Raw genomic sequence first — 23,821 nt, 5'->3', positions numbered from 1 at the left:
AGAATCCTAATGATTGATGATAGTTACTTATCATTAATTGGAAAATGATTCAATGTATATTATTCACATTTATGGGGCTTGGATGAAAATGAAACAAGGCTTAAAATGAAATTTTCTTGTAGCTTTTCTTCAAAAAGTCCTGAAATAGCATAAAGCTTACACAGGAAACCTTACCTTGTGGTCCAGTAATTTTTCTTCTGCTCCACAACTAGAAGAAGCTTTGGATACAGAAAACTCGGATAATTTCTTTTCAGCCTCATTCATCAGCTCAATAACCTCCTCTCTTGATTTCTGGTAATCCTGCCATTGAGTTGCACATCTGGGGGGGGGGAGGGGTAAGATATGACACTAATAAAGCATTGACAGAGAACAAATAATGCGGAATCATGCATCACTATGTAGAGCTCTGGTTCTAATTATACCTAAAGATACCAAAAGAACCCAGAGTAAATATAGGCACTAATGTCTATAATTAGTGAGCTCCTATTTCCACTGCGAAAAGTCCCTTCATTCAACTTTGAAAGATAAACAAAGAAAAACACTTCAAAGAGATACCTTTGCAATAGGTCTAACTGGACTTGGGATTCCTGAATGACTTTCTTGCCCTTTTCTTCTAAGGAAGTCACTTTTTGCAGCAATTCTTCCTTTCCAGTGGTTTTGATAAATGGTTCTAGTTTAGAAACCAAAGCTTGAAGTTCTGCCAGATGACTATGGAACTCATTTTCAGTGCTGAAAAATTCCATGTGGCTTCTTAGGTTCTCCTCTGAACCTTCCACATCCATTCCACTGCCTGCCAGCTGTAACAATTCTTGAGCATCCTCAAGCCAGTCTTTAGCTGTCTGAAATACTTGATAATACTTCTGACACAATTTATATACTTTAGTCAATGTGGCCTATAAAAATAATAATTATAGATAGAGTAAATTCAATGATTTAAGAATAAAGGCAGAATTAAAGGATAAGAGTCCTATTATAGCATCACTGATCCAATTAGGTGAATTAATAATATGCAATAAACTAAATGTTTCTTCAAAATAATCAATACAACAATCAAAATCATTCAACAATCCAGAAGTCAGTCTTCCAACAACCTCAAGCAACCAGAACTGCCTTGTACCTAAACAGGATGTATTTTTTTAAGTTATGATAGTACAGAAACAGTCTAAAAAGGTAGAAAAGCCAAAAAAAGCAGAAAAGAGTTGATGAGCTGAAGAAGGAAAGAACATAGTCAACAATTGAAAGTGATTAGCTAGTTGGCCAATTTGAAGAAAAGTACAGCTTTTCATGCTTGATAGTGCTAATGCTACAAAGTGTGAGAGAAATTGCCAAAGAAATGTTTTAAAGACAGAAGATTTAAGATATTAAACAAGAAAATGGGGATAAAATGAGGTTAAGAGGTGGGGTTGACTGATGCAACAGGAATTAAAAGCTGAACAATCATAGGATTTAGAGACCATTTAATCAAATTCCATTTCCTTGCTAGCCATTAATCTGAAGGAGCATGGAGAACTGTCCTGCAATGACAAGCCAGTAAAGAGGAGAGTCCTGTACTAATGCAGTAATATATACAAAGAGGTAATATACAGCTGAGTAGGTGTATGGCAAAAGTTATTCTAGGAATTCATAGATTCCAGACTTTGTATAGTATGCCTTGATCTCCTGTCCAGTGAGTCAATGCTAACCTACAATGAAAATAAGATTTTACAATTTATCTTTCAAATGAAACACAGGTTGAATTGAACTATTTGTATATTTCTGATTGGAGGACTGCGTGATTCCAAGTAGGACCCAATTTGGAAAGGACACTTGATATTCTTAGTGAAAAATAGTCAATGAGTCAGGAAATAGCAGAAAACTTTGAAGGCTTGCCAAAACTGATTATAGCGAGGGCCTTGGGATTAAGTGCCCTGAATTTTAGGAAAAAAAAAATTTATTTAAGCAGAAAAAGGACAGCCAACTGTGCTTAGACATGCTAATGCAACAAGTAGATCAATAGATAGATTGGAGTCAAAATTGGAAGTCTTAAATTCAAATCCCTCCTTGGAAGGATAGGATAAAAAAAGGAAAAAGGATAAAGAGAAAAAAATGGTATAAAAAGAAATGCGTAGTTAGTAATCATGAATATGAATGTGATAAATTCACCCATAAAATGAAAATAGATAGCAGAATGGATTAGCAACCAGAATCCAACGATATGTTGTTTACAAGAAACACTCTTGAAACAGAAAGACACACAGGGAATTAAAATAAGGCTAGAGCAGAATCTATCATACTTCTGCTTCAGTCAAAAGGCAGGGGTAGCAATCATGATTTCAGACAAAGTGAAAGCAAAAACAGACCTAATTAATAGAAATGAGCAAGGAAATTACATTTTGCTTCATAGACGATGAAGTAATATCAATACTAAATATATATGCACCAAATGGCATAGCATCCAAATTCATAAATGTAAAGTTAAATGAGTTACAGGAGGAAATAACAAAATTATGTTAGTGGGGACCTCAACCTTCCCCTTTCAGAGACAAACAAATCTAACTATAAAAAAAGAAAGATATTAAGGAGATGAATACAAATTTAGAAAAGTTAGATATGATAGAACTCTGGAGACAATTGAATGGGAATGGAAAGGACTACATCTTTTTTCAGCTGTACAGATCACCTTTGCAAAAATTAACCATGTTTTAGGGTGTAAAACCTCACAAACAAACACACAGAAAAGCAACAATATTAAATATATCCTCTTCAGACGATAATGCAACAAAAATTACATTCAGTGAAGGACTGTGTGGGCGTAGAATAAAAATTGGTAACTAAAAACTCTAATCCTAAAGAATGAGTGGGTCAAAGAACAAAACGTAGAAGCAATCAACAATTTCATTAAGAAGAATAACAATAATGAGACAACATACCAAAATTTTTGAGATGAAGACAAAACAGTTTTTAAGAGAAACTTTTTATCTCTAAATGCTTATATAAATAAATGAGGGAAAGAACAGATCAATTAATTGGGCATTCAACTAAAAAAAGTAGAAAAATAAATTTAAAATACCCAGTTAAACACCCAAGTGAAAATCCTAAAAATCAAAGGAGAGATGAATAAAATTGAAAGTAAAAAAAATTACTCAACTAATTACTGAATAAATAATTACTGAATTAATAAAACAAGGAGCTGGTTTTATGAAAAACCCAACAAATAAGTCATTGGTAAATTCGATTTTTAAAAAAATTCCTCCTCAGACATTTACTGTGAAATTCTGAGCAAGTCAATTAACTTATTTGCCTCAATTTCCTCAACTGTAAAAGAGGTTTGATAATAGCACTTACTTCCCAGAGTTGCTGTGAGTATCAAATAAGATATTTGTGAAGCACTTAGCATAGTGCCTGGCACATAGTAAGGACCATATAAATGTTAACTTCTATTTATTATTACTATTAATATTATTATTATATAACTTCTAGAAACTGGGGGACTATATTTTCCTGATTTTTTCAAGGAGACATATGTTTGCAGATTGTTTACAGAGTGCAAGTGAATGTATGGATGGGCAAAGATTTTTTTGTTTTCTTAACAAGTGTATCATATCTTTAATGATTGATCATTTCAGAACCTCAGGCTAACCTAAGAATAATAATAGACAACTACGGCACCCACTCTGAAGATTTGGAATGACAGAGTTAATTTAACCTGGTCTTTACATGCCAATGTTATTTTTCCAATTCAATCTATAAACCAAGGTGTTAGACATAACAAGAAATGCTCTTTTGGAAGGAAATTTATGAGTTGATTAAGTTTATACACATTGCATAGTATTTTTCGTCTCATTATTGGTTTTAAAATATAACAACAATAATAAAAACAACAACTAATACTTTGTCATACTATAAGTAAAATGCTTTACAATAACATCTCATTTTATTCTTACAACAACCCAAATCAAGTATATGCTACTAGTATCCCCATTTTACAGATGATAAAACTGAGCATAAGTGACTTGCCCAAAGTTCCACAACTAGTAAATGGCTCAGGCCACATTTGAACTCAGGTCTTCCTGACAGCATGCTGAGCACTCTATCTACTGCACCACCTAGCAGCTTAAGATTTTGGGAAAAGTCAGTTGCACTATCATCTTGGTGATACATATCATTTTCTGATTGCCAATACTATCTAGGCTTTGAAGTAAAGACTTTCCTAAATATTCAATACAAATGACTGAAATGATGAAGGAAATTTCTTCATACTCCCATCAATAAAACAAGTATCTTGTTGATATTTGAAGTCATATTTTGCTACAGAAGATTTAGATCTTATTAGGAAAAAACTGTTTTCACTCTATGAAGTCATGACAATGGGGAAAAACAAATAAAACCATTTTATCAGGGCACTTTTTATGATCCATACAAAGTTTCTGAAAAGAAATATCTAATGAAAGCCTAATATATAAACAAACCCCTCAAGCTCTTACCTGCATTCAACAAATGCACTATGTATAACTCAGTGTACTGACCTGTCTGCTTCGTATGGCTTCCTGAACTTCATCATCTAGTTCAGAGAGTTCAGCAAGGGTGTTTTCTAAGTCAGCAGAAATCAGTTCCTTTGCTTTCAAGAATTTTTCCTTTTCTTTACTACTCAATGCATTCATTATTCTCAGACTGGACTGAACCTCTTCTTGGTGAATCTGAACCTTTCGTATTTCCTCTTGGATATTCTGAAGTTTCATATCTAAACATATTGTTCCATTAAGTTCTGCTTTTACACGTCTTAGCCAATCAAGTGAGCGGCAGATTTCAGTCTGGAAGTCTATGCTTTGAACCAGTCGACTTTCACACTCCATTACTGTCTCACTAATGCCTGAAGTCAATAACGTGAGCTCCTCTTGCCATGCCTTAACCTGCTGATTTGCTTTCTCATAAGCCATGGGGTCAAGATTTGGAGAAAGATCTTCAAGATGCTCAGTTACTCTCTTAAGAAGAATACCTGAATCTTGAAGGCTTCCAGCCAGTGAATGATATGTTTTCAATTTTTCTTCTGCAGGAAGAGTTTCCTCATTGACTTTGGTTTGCTCTTTCTTCACAGCTTGTAACTGTTTCTCTAGCTGACGGCACATTTCTTCATGTTCCTGGTAAGCATTTGTCATGTCTTCTAATAAGTTAACCCTTTGTTCTGTTTGTCTTTTCAGCTTGTGATAAAGAGTAACAAGTTTAAGCATCTCATCTGGCTGCCATGGCTGACCTGTGCTACGAAAACCCTCTTTCTTTTGGTTCAGCTCATCTACTGCTGCCCCAAGACTTAAAATTTCTCCAAGAAGAACTCTGCAAGCTTCTTGAAGAGATAAGGCTTCTTGGGTTGACAAATTATTGGGGACTTTGTTCATGTTTACAAACTGGTCTTCCAGTTCACTTAGAGATTGGGAAGTCAATTCAATCAAGGAGGAATATTCTTTCCGAGCAAGGATAGCTTCTTGTACTTTGTAGAATTTATCTTTAGCCAGGGCTACAACAATATTAAATTGTTGGGGCAAAGAATTCAGCTTTTCATCGAGGTAGGAATGGTCCATCTCATTAAGGGATGGCAAGATTGCTTGTCCAGTTCTTTGGAGGGTCAGCAAAAGGTTTTCAAATTCAGGAGATTGTTCAAGAAGGCACTGATATTTTGCCAACTGGGCATAAAGCTCAGTACTACCATTCATTAAGTTTATTTCAGGAAATGTAATGATATCTGCTTGTTTCAGCCAATGACAAGTTTTATCAAAATCCTCCTTAAAATGCTTCCTAGAAACCAAATTCTTCTCCAGTTCTTGTAACCTTTGGCTACACTTCTGTAAAACAGTGTCATAGATACCCTGGAGTTCTTGAAGCTTACTTAATACTTCATTCTTTTCTTGGTCTGTTGCTTCCTTCATTAAATCACGTCCTTGAGCCCAAAGGCCAGTGACTTCATGCTGATACGTTCTTAAGCTGGCTTGGGCACTCTTACAAGTCTTGACCTGCTTACTAACATCATCTGGCAACAGGCAAATGTGTTCATGGAACATAATCTTTCTCTCATGCTGCTGAATTTGGCTGCTAGCCTGAAACACTGCCATGAGAAACTGGGTCTTCTCAGATAGTGCCTTATTTAAGTGTTTTCTTCTCTGACCCACTAAATCACTGAGGCAACTGACATGACATTGTGCATCAGAGAGTACCTTCTGGATTAGCTGCCTTTCATTGAGACCTAAATCAACCATCACTCTGTCAGCATCCTTAATGAGTGATTTTAAGATCAACTGTTTGGACTCCAGTTCACTACAAACAGCAAGATGATCCATGAGCAAATTTTGAGCTAGATCAGGGGGAGGGCTTTGCTTGAGTGCTTCAACTATTCCAGGCTGCTGCTCTTCTGCCCACTCCATGAGCTCCTGAAATCTGGACTGTACCAAATTCAGCTCCTCTAAAGTTGTGACTGACAATTGGATTTTCCTCTTAACAAGGTCTTCAAGCTGAAACCAACGTTGTTCAAAGTGACTTGTTTGTTCTTTGACTAATTCTTTGTCATCTAGATTCAAGTGATCTATCATTTTCTGTTTTTGGTCTTTCAAGTCTTCAATAATGTGCTTTTTTTCTTGTAATGCCAACGCTAACTTTTTCAAAGATTCAAGGTGCACAGTTGTACTCTCAGCATCTGATCTGTAAATAAATTGACACATGTAGAATCAGGTAAGTATATTCATCCAGTACCTAAGAACTTTCATATCCAGTTCAAATAATTTTATATTATTGTTTCTTCTAATTATATATCCTTAATTCTTGAAAAGTTAATATTATAATAAATAACTTTTGACTAGGTCACTTGATAACCTTTTGATAACTGTACCAAAGTTTTGTATGATCTAGGTTAAATATGCTTCTCCAGTCTTATTTCATACTGTTAACCATAGTGCATTCTATGGGTGGTTCAATTTCACTCAATAAATATTTTAAAAATATTTAATATGGGGGTGGCTAGGTGGTGCAGTGAGTAAAGTGCCAGCCCTGGAGTCAGGATGACCTGAGCTCAGTTCAGGTCTCAGACACTTAACACCCACACAAAAAAACCCACATAAAAAAAAAAGTGTAACCTTGGGCAAGTTACTTAGCCCCAATTACCCTCCAAAAGGCAAAAAAAAAATTAATGTGTATAGAGCTAAGTACTAAGAAGGTATAAAGTTTAAGTAATACAAATTTCTCTCTGACCACATAGAATTCACAAGCTAGGAAGGGGATAGGACAAAATGACAGATAACAAAAAATTAAAAAAGGAATTTCTTAAACAAAGTGTTTTTTAAAAAGGTCTGAAGAGGGAAAAGTTGTTACCAGTCAAAGCAGTTAGTAAAGAGTAATTAGAATTTGGACTGAGCTTTTTTTAGAAGAGATGGGTAGGAATTCAACAAATTAAGGGATTGGGAATAAGGACTTTCTATATATTAGAAACACTGTAAGCAAAGGTATAGATGTAGGAAAGTGAAAAGCAGGGTATATTCAGGGAACTGTGAATAGTTCAAGAGTCATAAAAGGCAGTACTAAAATAAGTTTGGAAAAGCAGAATGGTGCCCAACTACAGAGATGCCCAAAGTCAAGCAGAAGAGTTTGAACTTTACTCAATAGGCAATAGGATGTCATTACAATATTTTGAGCAGAGAAGCGGCATGACTAGATCTCTATATATGGAACACTAGTCTGTATCAGATGAAAAGATAGAAAGGAGAAGCGAGAGTGGAAGAGGGAAGAGAGAGGCTATTAGGAGGCTGTTGAAGTGGTATAGTCATAATTAAGGTCTATACTAAAGTTATGTCAGTGGGAATTAAGAGGAGGTGGCATGAACAAGAAAAAGTGAAGAGATAGAATTCATTTGGTAAGCAATTAGAGATGAGAGGTAAGAGAAATGGAAGTCTCTCTCTATACCATATATAGCCTAAATATAAAAATAAAATAATATTTTTATATAATATATGTATATATGCATATTTTCTGTGTACACATATATGTATATATGTATATACATACCCCCATAATGATAACATCAAGGTTTCAATTACAGTATTTTGGGCAAATTGTAGTGCAGACAGAAAGTGAAAACACCAAGAGAAGCAGTTTGGTGTTTTGTTTTGTTTTATGGTTTGTTTTTTAGAAACACAGTAAGTTACTATCTGCGCAAGTTTGAGTGGGAGGTATATTTGGAACATTTCAGTGGAGATGTTCTTTCAGCAGCTGGAGATTCTGACCTTGGAGGTTTGAAGTTAAAACTTTGGCATCACCTGCACAGAAGTGATACCTGAAAGTGTGGGAGAAAATCAGGTGAGAGAATGAGGACAGGGCGGACACTGATGATGAAGAATTCCTTCTACCTCTTGACAGAGAGAGGAGGGACTAGAAGGAAAGAATGAGTCACACATTTTTAGACAGCCAAATTGCTGTGTCGTTTTTGCATGACTATCTTTGTTCTAAGGGAGGGAATCTATCAGAGAGGAAAAGATAGGGAGTGAGTGGAGAGTGATCTACACACACACAAAATTAAAATTAAAGAATGGATTTAGAGCTATAAGGGACCTCAGAGGCCACCTAGTCCAACCCTCTAATTTTATAGCTGAGGAAAATGAAACCTAAGGTAGCTAAATGACCAAACAGTACTTATCAGAGGCGAGATTTGAACTCGAACCCTCTGACACCAGGGTCAGTGCCCTTCCCACTATAGTATTCTGTCTCCTTTTGGTGTAAGAATTTGTGGAAAAGTAAACAGGAAGACTGTGAGCCAGGCACTGTACTCTTGTAGAAAGAGGAACCTAGCAGTGCTAACATTACAGCAAAAAGGGTCTTGTCCAGGTGATGCAGCCAGAGTGAATCCCTAAGTTTCATCAAGGCAAAATCTAAGTCCTCTTTTCTTTACCATTGCTGCTGATGCTTTTAGTCCTTCATTCTCTAAAAAGAGCCATGACATCAGGGAGGTCATACCCTGATAGGCAAATGAATGGGATTTAAGTAAGGGATGGTTGTCTATACCATATGATTTCTTGCAAATAGTAGCAACTTAAAATAAAACAGGTGGAATGCAGGAATATTGTTATATTAGAATGTTCTATATCTCAATTTAGGTTAAAAAAAATCGTGCTATATTCTGGTGGAGGAAAACTGTAATTCTAGCTATCAGTGAAGTTGAGATTGGCTTTTTTTTTTCAAACAGCAAAATTATTTCTTTACTAGTCACAACTAGTAAACAACAATCTTAATGACATCAAAGCTTGGAAATAAAATTATTTGCAAGGAGTTAGTCACTAAGACAACAGACTGCAGTAACTGCAGTAAGAAAGAGAAGGAAAAAGGAAAAAAAAACTTGATCTGGGGAGTTCTGAGTTGCACTGGATTACACAAATCGAGCTAATATGGTGAATATCCAGGTTGCTTGATGAAGGGGGAGACAGACTAGATCAAAAACGGAGCACATCAAAACAGGATTGGCCTATAATTAGCCCCTGCATTTCCCCGGTCTTAAAATATATATGTATAAAAGAAAGAGAATAAAAAGTTCTTAAGATAAGAATTAAATTCTATTTTGTAAAACATTTGAATCTTGTCCTGGAGAAGAACGTCCTTTACCTGGCCAACTTGTCCCATTCTTTAGTAAACTTTTCTAAGAATACTTCAACCACATTCATGCGATCATGGTAATCTCTTGTCCTTTGAAGATCTTCTTCTCTTTGCAAAAGTAGATTGTTGGTCTGTAGGCAGAGATCTATCCACTGATTACTTAAATGATTTATTTCCTTGTGTTCAGGGGACTCTTGCGCTTGTGTTAACTTATTCACCTTCTCAGTAACAGCTGTGATGGCTGCCTGTTTGGATTGTAGCTTCTTAACAAATTCCTGAAGGATAAAGAAGTAAAATTAAATTCAAACGCTTGCTTATTAAATAAATGAGTTACAGTTCTAGAAGGGCCTAAAACATTACATTTATGAAAAGAATTGGATCAAAATCATAATAGAAAATATAATATACAAAAAGTCATCATTTATTAGATAAGACAATTTTCATATATTTAAGAAAATTAATCAGAGGTGTATTGTGGGGAGGGCATTATTTGATTTTAGGAATTAAGAGCAATCAGCAAAGACCCCCTATAGAAGGTAGGAATTTAGCTAGTACTTGAAGCCTGAGAAGCCAGTAGATAAAGATAAGGAGGGAAACCATTCCAGGTATAGTGGGACAGCCAATGAAAATGCCCTTAATAGAAAGATGGAGTGTCTTGTTTGAGGAACAATATCACTAGATTGCAGATTTCTTGGAGTTGGGAGACTAGTTGGGAGTTGGGAGGAAGGATTCTAAGCTGTCATAAGACTGGGAAGATGCGGGAGGTTAGCTTGTGAAGAACTTTGAACTCCAAAGTGAGGCTTTTTGTATTTGACCTTGGAGTTGATAGGATAACTTGAGTCTATTGAATAGGGTTGTGACATGGTCAGACTTGACCTTTAGGAAAATCACTTCCTTGCTAAGTAGAAAATGGGTTGGAGTCAGGAGAGACATACAGCAGGCAAACTCATAAGCAGACCCTTGAAATAGTTCAGGTATGAGGCAATGAGGCTTGTACCAGACTAACACTATGTCAGAGGACAGAAGGTGACTATCTAAGACATTTTTGTGAATGTAAAATTGACAAACAACAGATTGCATATGAGGAATGAGAGACAGTGAGGAGTGGTGGAATATTTGGTCAAACATTCAGTTCAGTTCAATTCAGTTCATTTCATCAAGTGTTATTGAATCCCTACCATTTTCCAAGCACACCATACCGATAAAAAGGACCAAAGGAGAATGGGGGAGGGAGTTAAGGAAGAAGGGCTGGTACAGTAGAATTCAGAGACAAAGAATCAAGGAAGTCAGCAGAGAATTCTGTGGCAACAAAGGAAAACAGTGAAGTAACTGTAAGGAAAATATAAGGAATGTAAGGAAAATGAGTGTGAAAAGCAGGACTAATTATTGTAAACTATAGATTTTGTACCCTATTCAAGAACTCCAACTCAAATTTTTTTTTTTGTATTAAGTGCCATTTGATACATCATATCTAGTACCTCTGGAATACAGATATCTCTGATTAAACCCATGAAAGCCAAACAGATAGCCAAACCATTGACTGATAAAAATCAAAGTACATAAGATACTCTTTATCAAATATCACTAGATCCCCATTTCTTTCAGGAAATGTGATTTCTGACATGGAAAAAATATGGCTGGTTAATGCAAGGAATATAAAAATGGTGTTCCTTTTCATTGTATGTTGGTTTTTTCCCCATTAGATTCTAGTCTTTCCTAATGTATAAACAAATTGAAATAGGTAGTTAGAAGTAAATTAGAAACAAGAATTTGCTGTTGTTTAGTTGTTTTTCAGTTGTGTTGTACTCTTCATGAACCCATTTGGGGTTTTCTCGGCAAAGATACTGAAGTGGGGAGATAGAGATAGGGATCCATTATGTAATTGCTATAGAATACTGACAAAGAAACCCCTTTCAACCAGCACTAGTTGGTACCTTTCTCTGAATTTAGAGAATTGCCTGGAGCCTAATAAGTTAAGTGATTTGCCTAGGGCTGGGGTGGGGAACTATGGCCTCTAGGCTACATGTGGCCCTATAGGTTCTCAAGTTTGGCCCCTTGACTGAATCCAAACTTCACAGAACAAATCCCCTTAATAAAAGGATTTGTTTTGTAAAACTTGGACTCAGTCAAAAAGTCAATCCCAAGGATCTAGAAGTTTCTCATCTCTGGCTGAAGTAACAAAGCCAAGATGTGGCAAGGGGCAAGGCTGAAACCTAGGTCTTCCTGTCTCTCTATCCCTATACCATGCAGCCTCTGTAGGAGAATATTATAATAAATAAATATGGTGGGTGTCTAGCAGAGCTAAATGCTGCAGAAATTTCAGAACATGAATAAACGTGATACTATCACATTTATTTATGAGCTGATCTCTCTGAGCAACACACATGTTGCCAATTCCTCTGCATTCTAAAGTCAATAGCCATCTTTCTTAAATGCATGGATTTTAGTGGTAATAAGTGGCAGACAAGGAAAACAGGGAAGTCCTGTGTAGACTTGGCAGAAGGGCAGTATGTGTGAAAAGCAGAACTATTTGGCTCTGCAAATTACAGATTTTGCCCACCCTGTTCTCCAAGATCTCCAAGACAGACTTGTTTCTACAAAGTGCCATGTGACAAACTGTTACTAGACACTACACTACATCAGTCCACAAACTGCTCTATGTGAATTTTTTCCCTATGAAGCATTAGTAGAAGAAAACAACCCAGATTATTTATTAGTAACAATCACAAAAATAATGCTTTATTGCTGTCTTTTGTAGAAATTTTAGTGTATGCTTTTGAAAAAAATGTTTTTTATTCTCCATTACATTTTGGCAGTTCAAAACAATGTTCAGGGTTAATGTAAAGATGCTTATTAGTTATAAAATCTTCAGGAAAATAACAGAGTTTGGGAAGGATATTTAGAGCCATATAATCATCTTCTAATTCGTGTAAATTGCTTAGAATAATTTTATCTTACATTTTAATCATAATGCAGATTATTAAGATAAAAATAAGACTAAGCAACTCTACATTTGAAACAGTAAGTAAAGAAATAGACTAAATGTGATAGGTGGGTAGTTCCCTGGCTACTTGTCACAGGTCAAGAATTATACATGTGTTTCTTTTGTTGACCTTAAAAATGAAATACATAATGCGTTCCCATTCCATTATACTTTCTTAATTTACCTAAGGATTAATTACCAACACTTTCAGAGAGGTTTTGTGGTATAGGAGAAGGAGACTTGGATTTGAAGCCAGAAGACTTGGATTCACATAATGGTTCCACTATTCAATTTCTCTGGGTCTCAGTTTCCTCATCTGTAAAATGAAGGGACTGGACTATATGATCTCTATGGTCTCCTCCAGCTCTAAATCCTATGATAAGTACTCAGAGTATTGAACATGTTAAATGAACATTCTCCTTCTAACCATGTCAACAATCTCAATGATATCTTACAGAAAAAAGGCGGCTGTTTACCTTTACTTGGGAAACCATGTTCTGTGCAATATTTAGCTCCAATTCAGCCTGCCTCCTCTTCATATTTTGCAGCTGTTGATCTGCATCCTGGAAATAGATCCAAAGCTCGGCCTTCATCTGTTTAATCTCTTCCCAGCCCTGAGTTAAACTCTGTGAGTTTGTTATCTTCTGTTCAATCTAAAAACAAAAAAGTCAGGCAGGTGAAGAAAAACAAGTATATAAAGATCTTCACATATTGTGAATATCGTGTCAGATAGCCTGCTCTCAAAATAAAATCTGTGTAGATACAAAGCTATACAAAGAACTTCATTGGGGGTGGCTAGGTGGTGCACTGAGGAAAGCACTGGCCCTGGAGTAAGGAGGACCTGAGTTCAAATCCCACCTCAGACACTGAACATTTAATAGCCATGAGACCTTGGGCAAGTCACTTAACCCCAATTGCCCTGCCTTCCCTCCTCCAAAGAGAAAAAAAAAATCACTTCATTAAAATTCCCTCCTTGGAAATATTCAATAAAAGATGAAGATATATAGTAAAGATGTGGACAATTCCCTTAAACTTGGTAAAGTGGCTATTGGAATCTGCTCAGAATGTCATCTACAAACATTAGAGACTAGGAAGATGTCTTTTTCATCTTGCTGTAATACCTTATCATGTCTTCTATCTAGCATCCTTTCTTATGCATAGTCAATACAGGGGGAAAAGCTGGGAGGGTTGGGGTCCTGGAGTAATGCTTTGCAGATGCATAGAGGTCATTGCTTCTTATTTGACTTAGAAGAGATTCCACCTGCTTCTCAAGTAAAGGAGCCAGGTGCCATTAAGAACTGGGCCTCCAGAAGGCCAGTCCATTATTTTTTTAGTGTTCCTGAGATTCAGATGAGCTTTCATCATTGTGGACTGGATCAGAAGACATTTTGTGGATTATACAGATTTGCATATTTTCTAATTCAGGCATGCCTACCTACTTAATTTTATTGAATTTATAGGACTCTGGAGTGAATTAGAGAGGTATTTAAAATACTCTTTAGTTTGAGTGTTCTAGTCACAGAAATATTAACATAAAAGTTAATAGTGAAATTTATATAGTTGATGATTTATTTACATATGTTTGATGGAAATTTAGTTGCTTTTCAAAACAAAAGCATTTCTTTTAATACATCCTTTCTGCCAAAGGTGGATATGGTATAAAATCTTTCAAAGATACTTGAAATAAGAATTCCAGAACATTTTCCCCACTGATAAAGATATAACAGAAACAACGAGGCAAGGAAAACTTAATACAGATTTTTGTAAAAAGCTGTTTTTGATTCTATATATTTGAAAACAATGAACATAACATTACCAGCCAGCCAATTACCAGTGATTCAGTTAGACAATGTTTTTCTTTAAAGTGTGTGTGTGTATGTACACACACACATATGTATATACATATGCAACATAAATCAAGTATTAGCAAACATTTTATCCCTGAACACTAACCAAAAGGACTAAGTAGGAAAGGCAGAAATGGAGAAAGAAATAGAAAAATGAAAGATGGTCAAATTAAAAAAAAATAACTAAAGATGACATAAATTCTGAGTAATGGCAGATTGCTACTACTTCCCAGGTCCCTCACAGGAAGCAATGTAATGGGTTACTCATGCCTGCCTAAACTTCTTGCCCTACGATCAAATGCATTTTTATGATTAGGATAACTGTAATTCAAAATAAGACACATGTAGAAAGGTATAAAACCCATAACTTGTAAATGATTTTTAAAACTATTGTAAATGCTGTCAGTCATTTTGTACCATTTGCTTTGTCTGTTGGATGTCCTTTGCAGTTGTCTTCACTGAGGAGCTGGACAAATCACACATTGAACACAGAAGGTCTAAGTAGGTTCTGGCTTGCTCCTGCAGAGCTCTGAAATGTTTCACCTGAAAAAGGCAAATGTCAGAGTGAAAGAAAGATTTGTCTATTTATTCTTTCCCTGACCATCCACCTCCTTCTCTTTGCTGTCTTCTCTGTTGTCCTCCCCCTCTTCCCTCCCCCCCTAGTCTCTACTCCAAATGAACTTATCTCCAGTTTGAATGATTTTTAATGCCAAAGGGAGTTCCTTCTATTTGATCTTGCAGGTAACAGAAAGCCTCTGAGATGGAGCCTGTGGACTTGAGGCCATGTATCGCTCTGTAGGTCCTCAAGTGAGGTCCTTTGACAGAATCCAAACTTCACAGAATTTGTTCGAAGGACTACACTTGAGGACCTAAAGGGATTGTAGTCTTGAGGCTAAAGGTTCCCCATTCCTGCACTCTGATTTACTGAGTAGTGATGTGACATGATCAAACCTGCCCTTTTGGAAAATCACTTGTGGAGTTTTTTTCCTGGAATTTTCACCTAATCTTTTATCTCCTTTAGCTATTGTCCTATTTCTTTCCTCCCTTTCATAGCTAAATTTCTTTAAAGGCCATTACAATTGGTATCTCCATTTCCTCTCCTCTTACTTGATTCTATCACCTCTGCAATCTGGTTTCTGACCTCATCATCCAAATGAAACTACTCCATCAAAAGTTAGCAATGAGCTTTTAATCACCAAATCTAATAGCCTGTTCTTGACCTCATTATTCCTGCTGTCCACCACTTTGTTCTGATCATTCTCTCCTCTTTAGGTTATCATGACATTGTTTTCTCCTGGTTCTCCTAATTGTTTGGGCCCTCCTTATCAGTTTCCTTTGATGGATACTCTTCCAGCTCATTAAGGCTCTTCCTGGTCCCTCTTCTTTTTTCCCTTTATGCTATCCCACTCGTTGATCTTATTTGCTCCAATGGGTTTAATGATCATTTCTGTGCAGATAATTTTCAGACCTATATATCTAGCTCTGACCTCCCTTCTCACATCACCGTCTATTGGACATATCAAACTATGTGCAAAGACAACCTAACCCAACATATCCAAAAAATAACTCATTATCTTTCCTCTCAAAATTTCTCCAACTTCAAAGATCCCTTACTGTTGACAATCATTAAATATCAATTTTTGGCCCTTAAAAAGATCCAAAGCCTGAACTAATCAATCAAACTGCTTTGTTTTTTAAAAATGCGCTTTCCTGGGGTGGCTAGGTGGCGCAGTGAGTAGAGCACCAGTCCTGGAGTCAGGAGGACCTGAGTTCAAATATGGCCTCAGACACTTAACACAAAAAAAAACTAGCCATGTGACCTTGGGCAAGTCACTTAACCCCAACTGCTCTCCAAAAAACAAAAATAAAAATGCCCATTCCCGTGTCTGTAACTGGTCTACAATGAGTATTTCTTCCCCATTGTGACAGGAGGCTTGGAAAATCAGAATAATGGAATTTCTCTTCTCTTGAGGGCATACTCCATACAAAAGGGAAGACAGAGACATCCAGAGATTGTAAATTCCAACTGACATTACTTTGTCAACTGTCTTGTATTTACAACTAGGAAACTTCCTTATTCATGGTATGTATAAAAATCATATGGAGACCATAAATCTGAGGGATATAAACATCCTGGGATTGTCCTGAAACATACAACAACTTTGTCAATCTTGTATTAGGCAGTCAGAACTTAGGTTTTGCTCCTTGTACATACAAGCTTGCTAGTTTTGTCTAGATTTATGGGAATAAATAACAAATTTGCATATCACCTAGCCTGTTTGTTTCCTTTAACTAAACTTTAAGGTTAACACTGTCAAGACATACATATATCATCTAAGTAGTCATCCAGGCTTGCAACCTCAGTGTCATCAATGACTTCTCACTTTCACTCAATCCACATATCCAATCTGTTCCCAAGTTCTACAACCCTAATGCAAGCCTTTTGTCATATCACATCTGGATTATCACAATAGTCTTCTCGTTGACCAGGAGACTCAAGTTCCATTGTTTCCTTCCCCCATCCTCCCACTTGATTCCATCATACACTCAGCAAAAAAGTGATCTTCCTAAAGAAAGGTAACACTTCCCTTATTCAATAACCTTCCCTGGCTCCCTATTAAATCTAGAATCAAATACTAATTTCTTCATTTGGCTTTTAAAGCCCTTTACAGCCAATGTCCTTCACACCATTCTAGTCTGCTTAAACTTTGCTTGTGTCCATGTTCTTTACAATACAACCTTTTTGTTATTCCTCATGTGGAAAACTTGATTTTTGATGCCATGGCTTTTCACTGACTATCCCCACGTCTGGAATGCTCTCTTCTTACCTCTGCCTCCAGGCTTCCTCCAAAACTCAGCTCTTTCCCCTTCCAGTCCATTCCTCTCCAACAATGTTAGTGGTTTTCCTCTAAAAGGACCTCCCATTTACAATGTATTTGTACATTGTCTCTTCCATTGGAAGGTAGATTCCTTGAGGGCAGAGACCATGTTTTTGCTTTCTTTATATTCCCAGTACTTAGATCAGTGCCTGGCATACAGAGTAAATTCTTAATAAATACTTCTTGACTGACAAGAGGATAGAGAGGGAAAGACTTGATGCAAGGAGACCGATTAGGAGAGTATTGAAACATTCCAAGGAAGAGGTAATACGGGCCTGAACTAGTGTTGTCACTGGGTAAATAAAAGGGGACAGATATGTATGTGTGCGCACACAGACACACACAAACACACACGTGCACACGCATGGGATATCACAGATAAAACAATGGCAAGATTTTTTAAATGATTAGAGATATAGAGTAAGGGAGTGAGTTATAATGAAAAGCTAAAGTTGACATTGGGGGTAAAAAACATGGGAAAGATGGTGCTGCTATTATTAGTAATAAGAAAGTTCAGAAAAGGATTGAGTTTAGGAGAAATACAATTAGTTCTATTTCGCACATTTTGAATTTGAGATGTTTATGGGATATCTGGTTCAAAATGTCCAAAAGGCTGCTCTTGATATAGCAGTGCAGATCAGGAGAGTGACAAAGAATGGATTTATAGATCTAGGACTCATCTGCATGCAGAGAATAGTTGAATCCATGAGAGATAATGTGATCACTCCTTTAGAGAATATGAGTAGAAAATAAGAAGACAGTACCCGGTATAGCATTGTGGCTCACTTGTAGTTAGTGGGCATGACACAGATGAAGAACCAGCAAAGGAAATGAAGGACAACAAACAGAGAAGGGTCACAAAGAGATTTCCCTTCCTTTCATTATCACCTAGTCCGAATCATTATTATTTAGTATCTTCATTTCACTAATTTATAACACCTACATAATGTTGATCCATATCTGGGAACATATTACTTTTACAATCAAATTCTTCTCAAATGTGAAGTTTTGATTGGGTGAATTACAGGGAAAAACAATTTCTTTTAAAATTTGCTCACATACACAAAACAAATTTAAAAAAAAACCAACCCCGCCCAAATCATGCAGTGACAACTGTTTGAGTCTGGTGGTAAGCCAAGAAATTCTTCCCAAACAATTTTTCATATTATAAACTATGCAGGCAGAAGTTATCTGCTTCAATTCTTGTTATTATTATTTTAAAGATATTTTTAAAATCCTGTGGGAGGATATGAGGATAGAACCTGTTACATTATTTTAACAGGGAAAAAATTTCAGCTGGATGCCAGAAAGAATGAATGTAATTATAGGTCAATCACTAAATTAGTATTTACTATAAACTCTTGCTATAGGCCATGTACGACACTGGACAGCCAAAGGCAAAAGACACCCCTGCTCTGAAGGAGATTACAGTCGAATAAGGGAGACAAGTTAAAAAAAAAAAAAACTATGTTTTTAACTAGGTTAAAAACATGTTAAAAATATATACACAAACAAGATATCCACAGGAAAACATTAGAGATAATCAACAGAAAGAAGGTACTAGCATTTAGAAAGGAAAGATTTCTTGCAGAAGGAAGGAAGCAGCAATAAAAAAAGTTAGAAATTGGAAAATAGACTGTTGTGCAAGGGAAAGTTGAGGAGGCCAATGTCAATGAATCAGAATATCTTGAGGGGGGTGGTATAATGTATAAAAAGACTGGAATGGCAGAAAGGGGCTAGATTACAGAGGGTTTTATAATCCAAATAGAGGATTTTACATTTGGTTTTGGAGGTGACAGGGAGCCCTTGGAATTGACTAAAGAAGAGCATAACATGGTAAGACCTGTGCTTTATGATGAATCAGTATGATGGGAATGTGAATTGAAGATATTCCCTGCCCCTAGGCCCTTTGATAGGCTTAAGTGCACCTGGATCCTATGATGGAAGGCTTGTTTTTCAGGAGATACATTATGATTAGGCAGTGGGACAAGAGGGTTGTTACATTCTCTGAGCCAGGAGAAGGCTATATAAACCCTGATGTGAGGCTTTGTTTTGGGGCTCACTTTGAGAAGTGTTGTGTGATTTGACCAGATGAGACTCTGGGAAGCTGTCGAGCCCCCCCGGCTTTCAAAACCCACATGTTGATGCTTCCCTCTCTGGTAACTGTAACTAGGTATGGATGTAATGGTCAGACAGTTGGAGGCCTGTCTGCTTGAAATGTTTCTCTGTCTTCTTGTAACTTCTCTCTGTATACTCTGAAGTTCAGGGTACTGACTTTTTCCCCTGAACTAGTTAAATGATGTGTTTGATTGATTAAAACAAGATTGTTAATCCATTTTGAGTTGCTTTCCTTTAGAAAAGCCCATCTAAGAACCTATGTTGGCAGCCACCCTGGGGATGCTGGGGTATTTGCTGCTACAATCAGTTGGCAGCTATAATTATATGATGGATTGTAGCATGGAGAGACTTAAGATAAGGAGATAAATTATAAAGCTATTGCAATAGTCCACGCATGAGGTGGTGAGGTCCTGTACCTAGCTAGTTGAGTTGGAGGAGAGCAGAGAAATGTTGTGAAACTAGAATCAACAGGATTTGAAAAGTAATTGGATACAAATAATGAGAGAGAGTGAGGAGTTGAGAATGACATGTAGGTTGCAAGCCTGCATGACTGGGAGGATGGTGACACTTTCAACAATAATAGGGAAATTAGGAGTTGGAGGTGGGGAAAGGGCAAGATAATGAATTTAGTTTTGGATATTAAAAGTTTAAGATGTTTTCAGGACTTCCAGTTTGATTGATCATACAGGCAGCTGGAGATGGAAGACTGAGTGAGGACACAGGGTAGACCTAGACAAATAAATATGAGAATCATCTGCAGAGACATGACAGTTGAATCCATGGGAGCTGCTGAGACTCCGAAATGAAATAATATAGAGGAAGAAAAGAAAAGCCCCCAGGATAGAGCCTTGGGGACATCCACAGCTAATGGGTATGATCTTGATGCTGATGCAGCAAAGGAGATTGAGAAGAAGCCATTAGACAGGTAGGGGGTATCTCTTTTTCAGATCACTTAAATGAAGATTGATTACCTGCTTAACTGCCTCTGCTCTACTCAAAGGTGGATGAGGACTTGGCTTTAAATCTGGTTGAACTGTAGCAAGCCATGCCTGGCATTGCTGCAAGGTGTCTTGCCGGCTGACATATTTCTGAAGTTCATGTTCCAAGCTCTGGTAAACCTAAGACAAAATAAGAGAAAAAAATAGAATGTAAGCAACTTGAGGGTACACACTGTCTTGCTTTTATAATTCTATCCTCCTGTGACAGTCATATTAGCAGGTGCTAATAAATATGTATTATTGATTGATTTATTGATTTACTGAGGTTTTAAGAGCCAAGATAATTAAAAAGTTTGTTGGAATTAAGCAGAATGGTTAAATATGAACTGTCTTTACTACTAACCTTCTAAGAGCCTCCTCAAATTACACAAAGTTATGTCTTTTGTTTTTCAGACTAGATCTTGCCTCTGTTAGTGCAAAACTGTTTGCTGAATAATCAGTGAGAAGAGAGTATATTCTACCTGCTTAGGAAACTTTGGAGCACTATGCTATAGCAACAACAACTTACCCCAGAAAATACCAAATTGCACCCATTTATTTCTCCCTTTCTGCTACTACATAGCAACACCATACAGAGAGGTATAAAGGTAAATTAGCAGAATTAGAAATACAGAATTTCAGAGTTGGGGAGGACCTGAGAAGATAGTTAGTATAACTGTTCAGGTACTTATTTCTTCTCCAACATCCCTGATAGGTAGTTGCCAGTGTTTTGCTTTCTTGGTGAGAGGAAGCTTACTATTTTGCAACATAGCCCATCCCATTTTTCTACAGCTGATGATTAAGAAGTTCTTCCCCATACTGACCTTATAGCTTTAACTGATTTTTTTTCTCCATTATATACTCCAAAACAATGCTACATATAACTACGTCTTCCTTTTTCTTAACAAGACTTAAATTATTTAAGGATAGTAAGATTCCACTTTTCCCCCTCTTCTTCATAATAAGCACCCCTAATTTCTCCACCTGTTCCTTTTGTGACATTGTTTCCAGATCTCCCTCTATCGTGGTTATACTCATAGGATATGGACCTCTCTGTCAATATTCTTCCCACTTTCAAGAATATTAGTTGATGGCACAGTGAATAGAGCACCAATCCTGAAAGCAGGAGGACTTGAGTTCAAATGTGACCTCAGACACTTGACATTTAACTAGTTGTGTGACCTTGGGCAAGTCACTTAACCCCAACTGCCCTGCCTTCCCCCTCCTCTTCCCCCCCCACCCCCAAAGAATGAAAATCAGGGAAGCACTTCAAGCGTTCTTATACTCCATGTCTTAGGGATGAGATTACTTCTGCAAACTTTTTCAAGAACCTAAGATCTAAATTTAGGAGCAAGGACTGGAATTCATTTAAAATGACTACATCCTTTAACTATCTCTTCACATCTTTAAAGTCTGAATTCCCTTTTTGTTTTCCATATTCTGTCCTTTCTGGTTTGAAAAACATGTTTCAGATTGTAGAAGTCAAATACATCAATAAATTAGTGAGTAATTATATCCTCTTTCTACTAATCTATTAAATTCTGCAATCACTAGACCTATCTTTTCCTTACTCTGTTATTCTGAATAAAGTCCTTTTTGTCATCTAACACTATAGAATTTCATATCATTCTTAGAAATGTATGCCACTCCTTCAACAAAGCTCCATATATTTTTGCCTTCAAAAGTTACTTTTTTTTCCTTTTTTATTATAATCTTTTGGGGGTGATTTTGGAGGGGGGAAGGCAGGGCAGTTGGGGTTAAGTGACTTGCCCAAGGTCACATGGCTAGTAAGTGTTAAGTGTCTGAGGCTGGATTTGAATTCAGGTCCTCCTGACTCCAGGGCTGATGCTCTATTCACTGAGCCACCTAGCCACCCACTTTCATTATAATTATTCAAGCTTGTATAGTGAGTATTTCATTAATTTTATTATTGACTATCAAATAGGTAATGATCTTAGATTGCACTGAAAGAATAATAATGTTGTTTCTCTCTCTTTTCAGAATTACTTCATCCCTCTTTAACTGTATTACATTTTAGAGTGTTTCACAAAAGTATTATGGTTCTTCTAATTTCTTACTGCTACTTTCTTCCAAGGTTCTTCCTATCATTTTTGCAAAACTCTCCATTCTTCCTTGTTGGTCTTCAAAAAAAAGTAATAAAATTAGGTGAAGGGCATGTTTTTGAAGTTTGGTTTTTCTTTATTTGCTTTCTTTTATATGCCTTAGTGTTTGCACTGTGGAATTTTCTCTAGCTATACAGATTGGCTCCCATCTTTGCAACCTCTTCAAAGATTTAGATGAATTTAGGTGAATTGAATCTATTATCTTTGTTAGGATGTTCTGGCTTAAAATGCATTAATTTTCATTTTTGTGTAAGTAAAAGTAATAAACTTATTTTTCTAAATTTTGATTTTAAAAACATCTAATCTATCTGACATTTTTTTATATTTATTTTCAAAGCATTCATAGAGTCAGTTTTAGAAGAAATACTCATCAATATTATGTATAAAATTATACTTGATGTACCTATTAGTTTTATGTAGTACAATTTCTGCTATATATTTCAATTTCAAAAATGAAATGTTATTTTAAAAAGATGGAATGAACTATTATTTCAATGTTGTAAGGAAATGGAAAAGCTAGGAAGTATAATGCATATATATATATATGTGAATATATATGCATAATATATGTATATATGTGTGAATACACACATGTGCTGTGAAAACAACCAATAAACTCAGTGAGGGAAAAGTAAGAGCAGTTAAACTAGAAGTCAGAATTTCATTATTGAGGCAATTTAGTCATTAAGTCAATTCATTAACCATGTCAACAACACCCTGTGTAGTCTGACTTCTTGCCTTCACACTGGATTCGTACCAAAAGTGTCCCAAAGAGATAAAAATCTATCCTATTTTAATGTCACTAGGTTCTAGTCATCTCTCAATAGTTCATAATATTGATATGACTATACCCTTTGTGCAGTACTGCAGATAGCAGAGTAACTATCCTTCGTGCCCTGTAAATGGGCTTGCACATTTTGTTTAAGCTTGGCTTGAAGCTGGTCTGCACAATGACTGATCAGATGGTCCGCTTTAGTTTTCAGTTCATTCAAACGGTCTTCAAATCCTGCAATTTCTTCCATCATAGCCTGGGAAGAAAATAAATAAGTGGTCCTGTTAGGATTTACAGATGCTTTCCTCCTCAATGTTAAATGGCATCACATTTATGCTCCACCCCACATCCAACATTCTGTATTATTAAGTTTGATTGTAAAGTAGGTGTTTAACAAAGTAAATTCACTTTTTCGGACATTAATAGTTCTCTAAAGGAAATAATGAGAAAGGAAGGAAGGAAGGAAGGAAGGAAGGAAGGAAGGAAGGAAGGAAGGAAGGAAGGAAGGAAAGAAGGAAGGAA

At 36.4% G+C, this 23,821-nt stretch overlaps 1 protein-coding gene across 9 annotated transcripts in view; it reads right to left on the bottom strand.

The window, feature by feature from the left end:
- Positions 1 to 23,821, bottom strand: part of SYNE1 (spectrin repeat containing nuclear envelope protein 1) — a 575,153-nt gene that overhangs the window by 209,895 nt on the left and 341,437 nt on the right. For all 9 annotated transcript variants that reach the window (XM_069069647.1, XM_069069646.1, XM_069069648.1 and 6 more), the window contains 8 exons: positions 23,379 to 23,555; positions 20,399 to 20,545; positions 14,848 to 14,973; positions 13,060 to 13,236; positions 9,610 to 9,875; positions 4,506 to 6,666; positions 556 to 893; positions 175 to 319 (listed from right to left, as the gene is read on the bottom strand). In XM_069069647.1, coding sequence (XP_068925748.1) covers positions 175 to 319; positions 556 to 893; positions 4,506 to 6,666; positions 9,610 to 9,875; positions 13,060 to 13,236; positions 14,848 to 14,973; positions 20,399 to 20,545; positions 23,379 to 23,555 — 3,537 coding nt within the window. The remainder of the gene's footprint in view (positions 1 to 174; positions 320 to 555; positions 894 to 4,505; positions 6,667 to 9,609; positions 9,876 to 13,059; positions 13,237 to 14,847; positions 14,974 to 20,398; positions 20,546 to 23,378; positions 23,556 to 23,821) is intronic.

This window comes from Petaurus breviceps, unplaced genomic scaffold, assembly GCF_028583685.1.
Source record: "Petaurus breviceps papuanus isolate PSGF00001 unplaced genomic scaffold, PetGlider_PUasm1.0 90784, whole genome shotgun sequence".
Taxonomy (NCBI): Eukaryota; Metazoa; Chordata; class Mammalia; order Diprotodontia; family Petauridae; genus Petaurus; species Petaurus breviceps.
The sequence above is the reverse complement of the archived record's forward strand: the minus strand, read 5'-3'. Positions and strand labels throughout refer to the sequence as shown.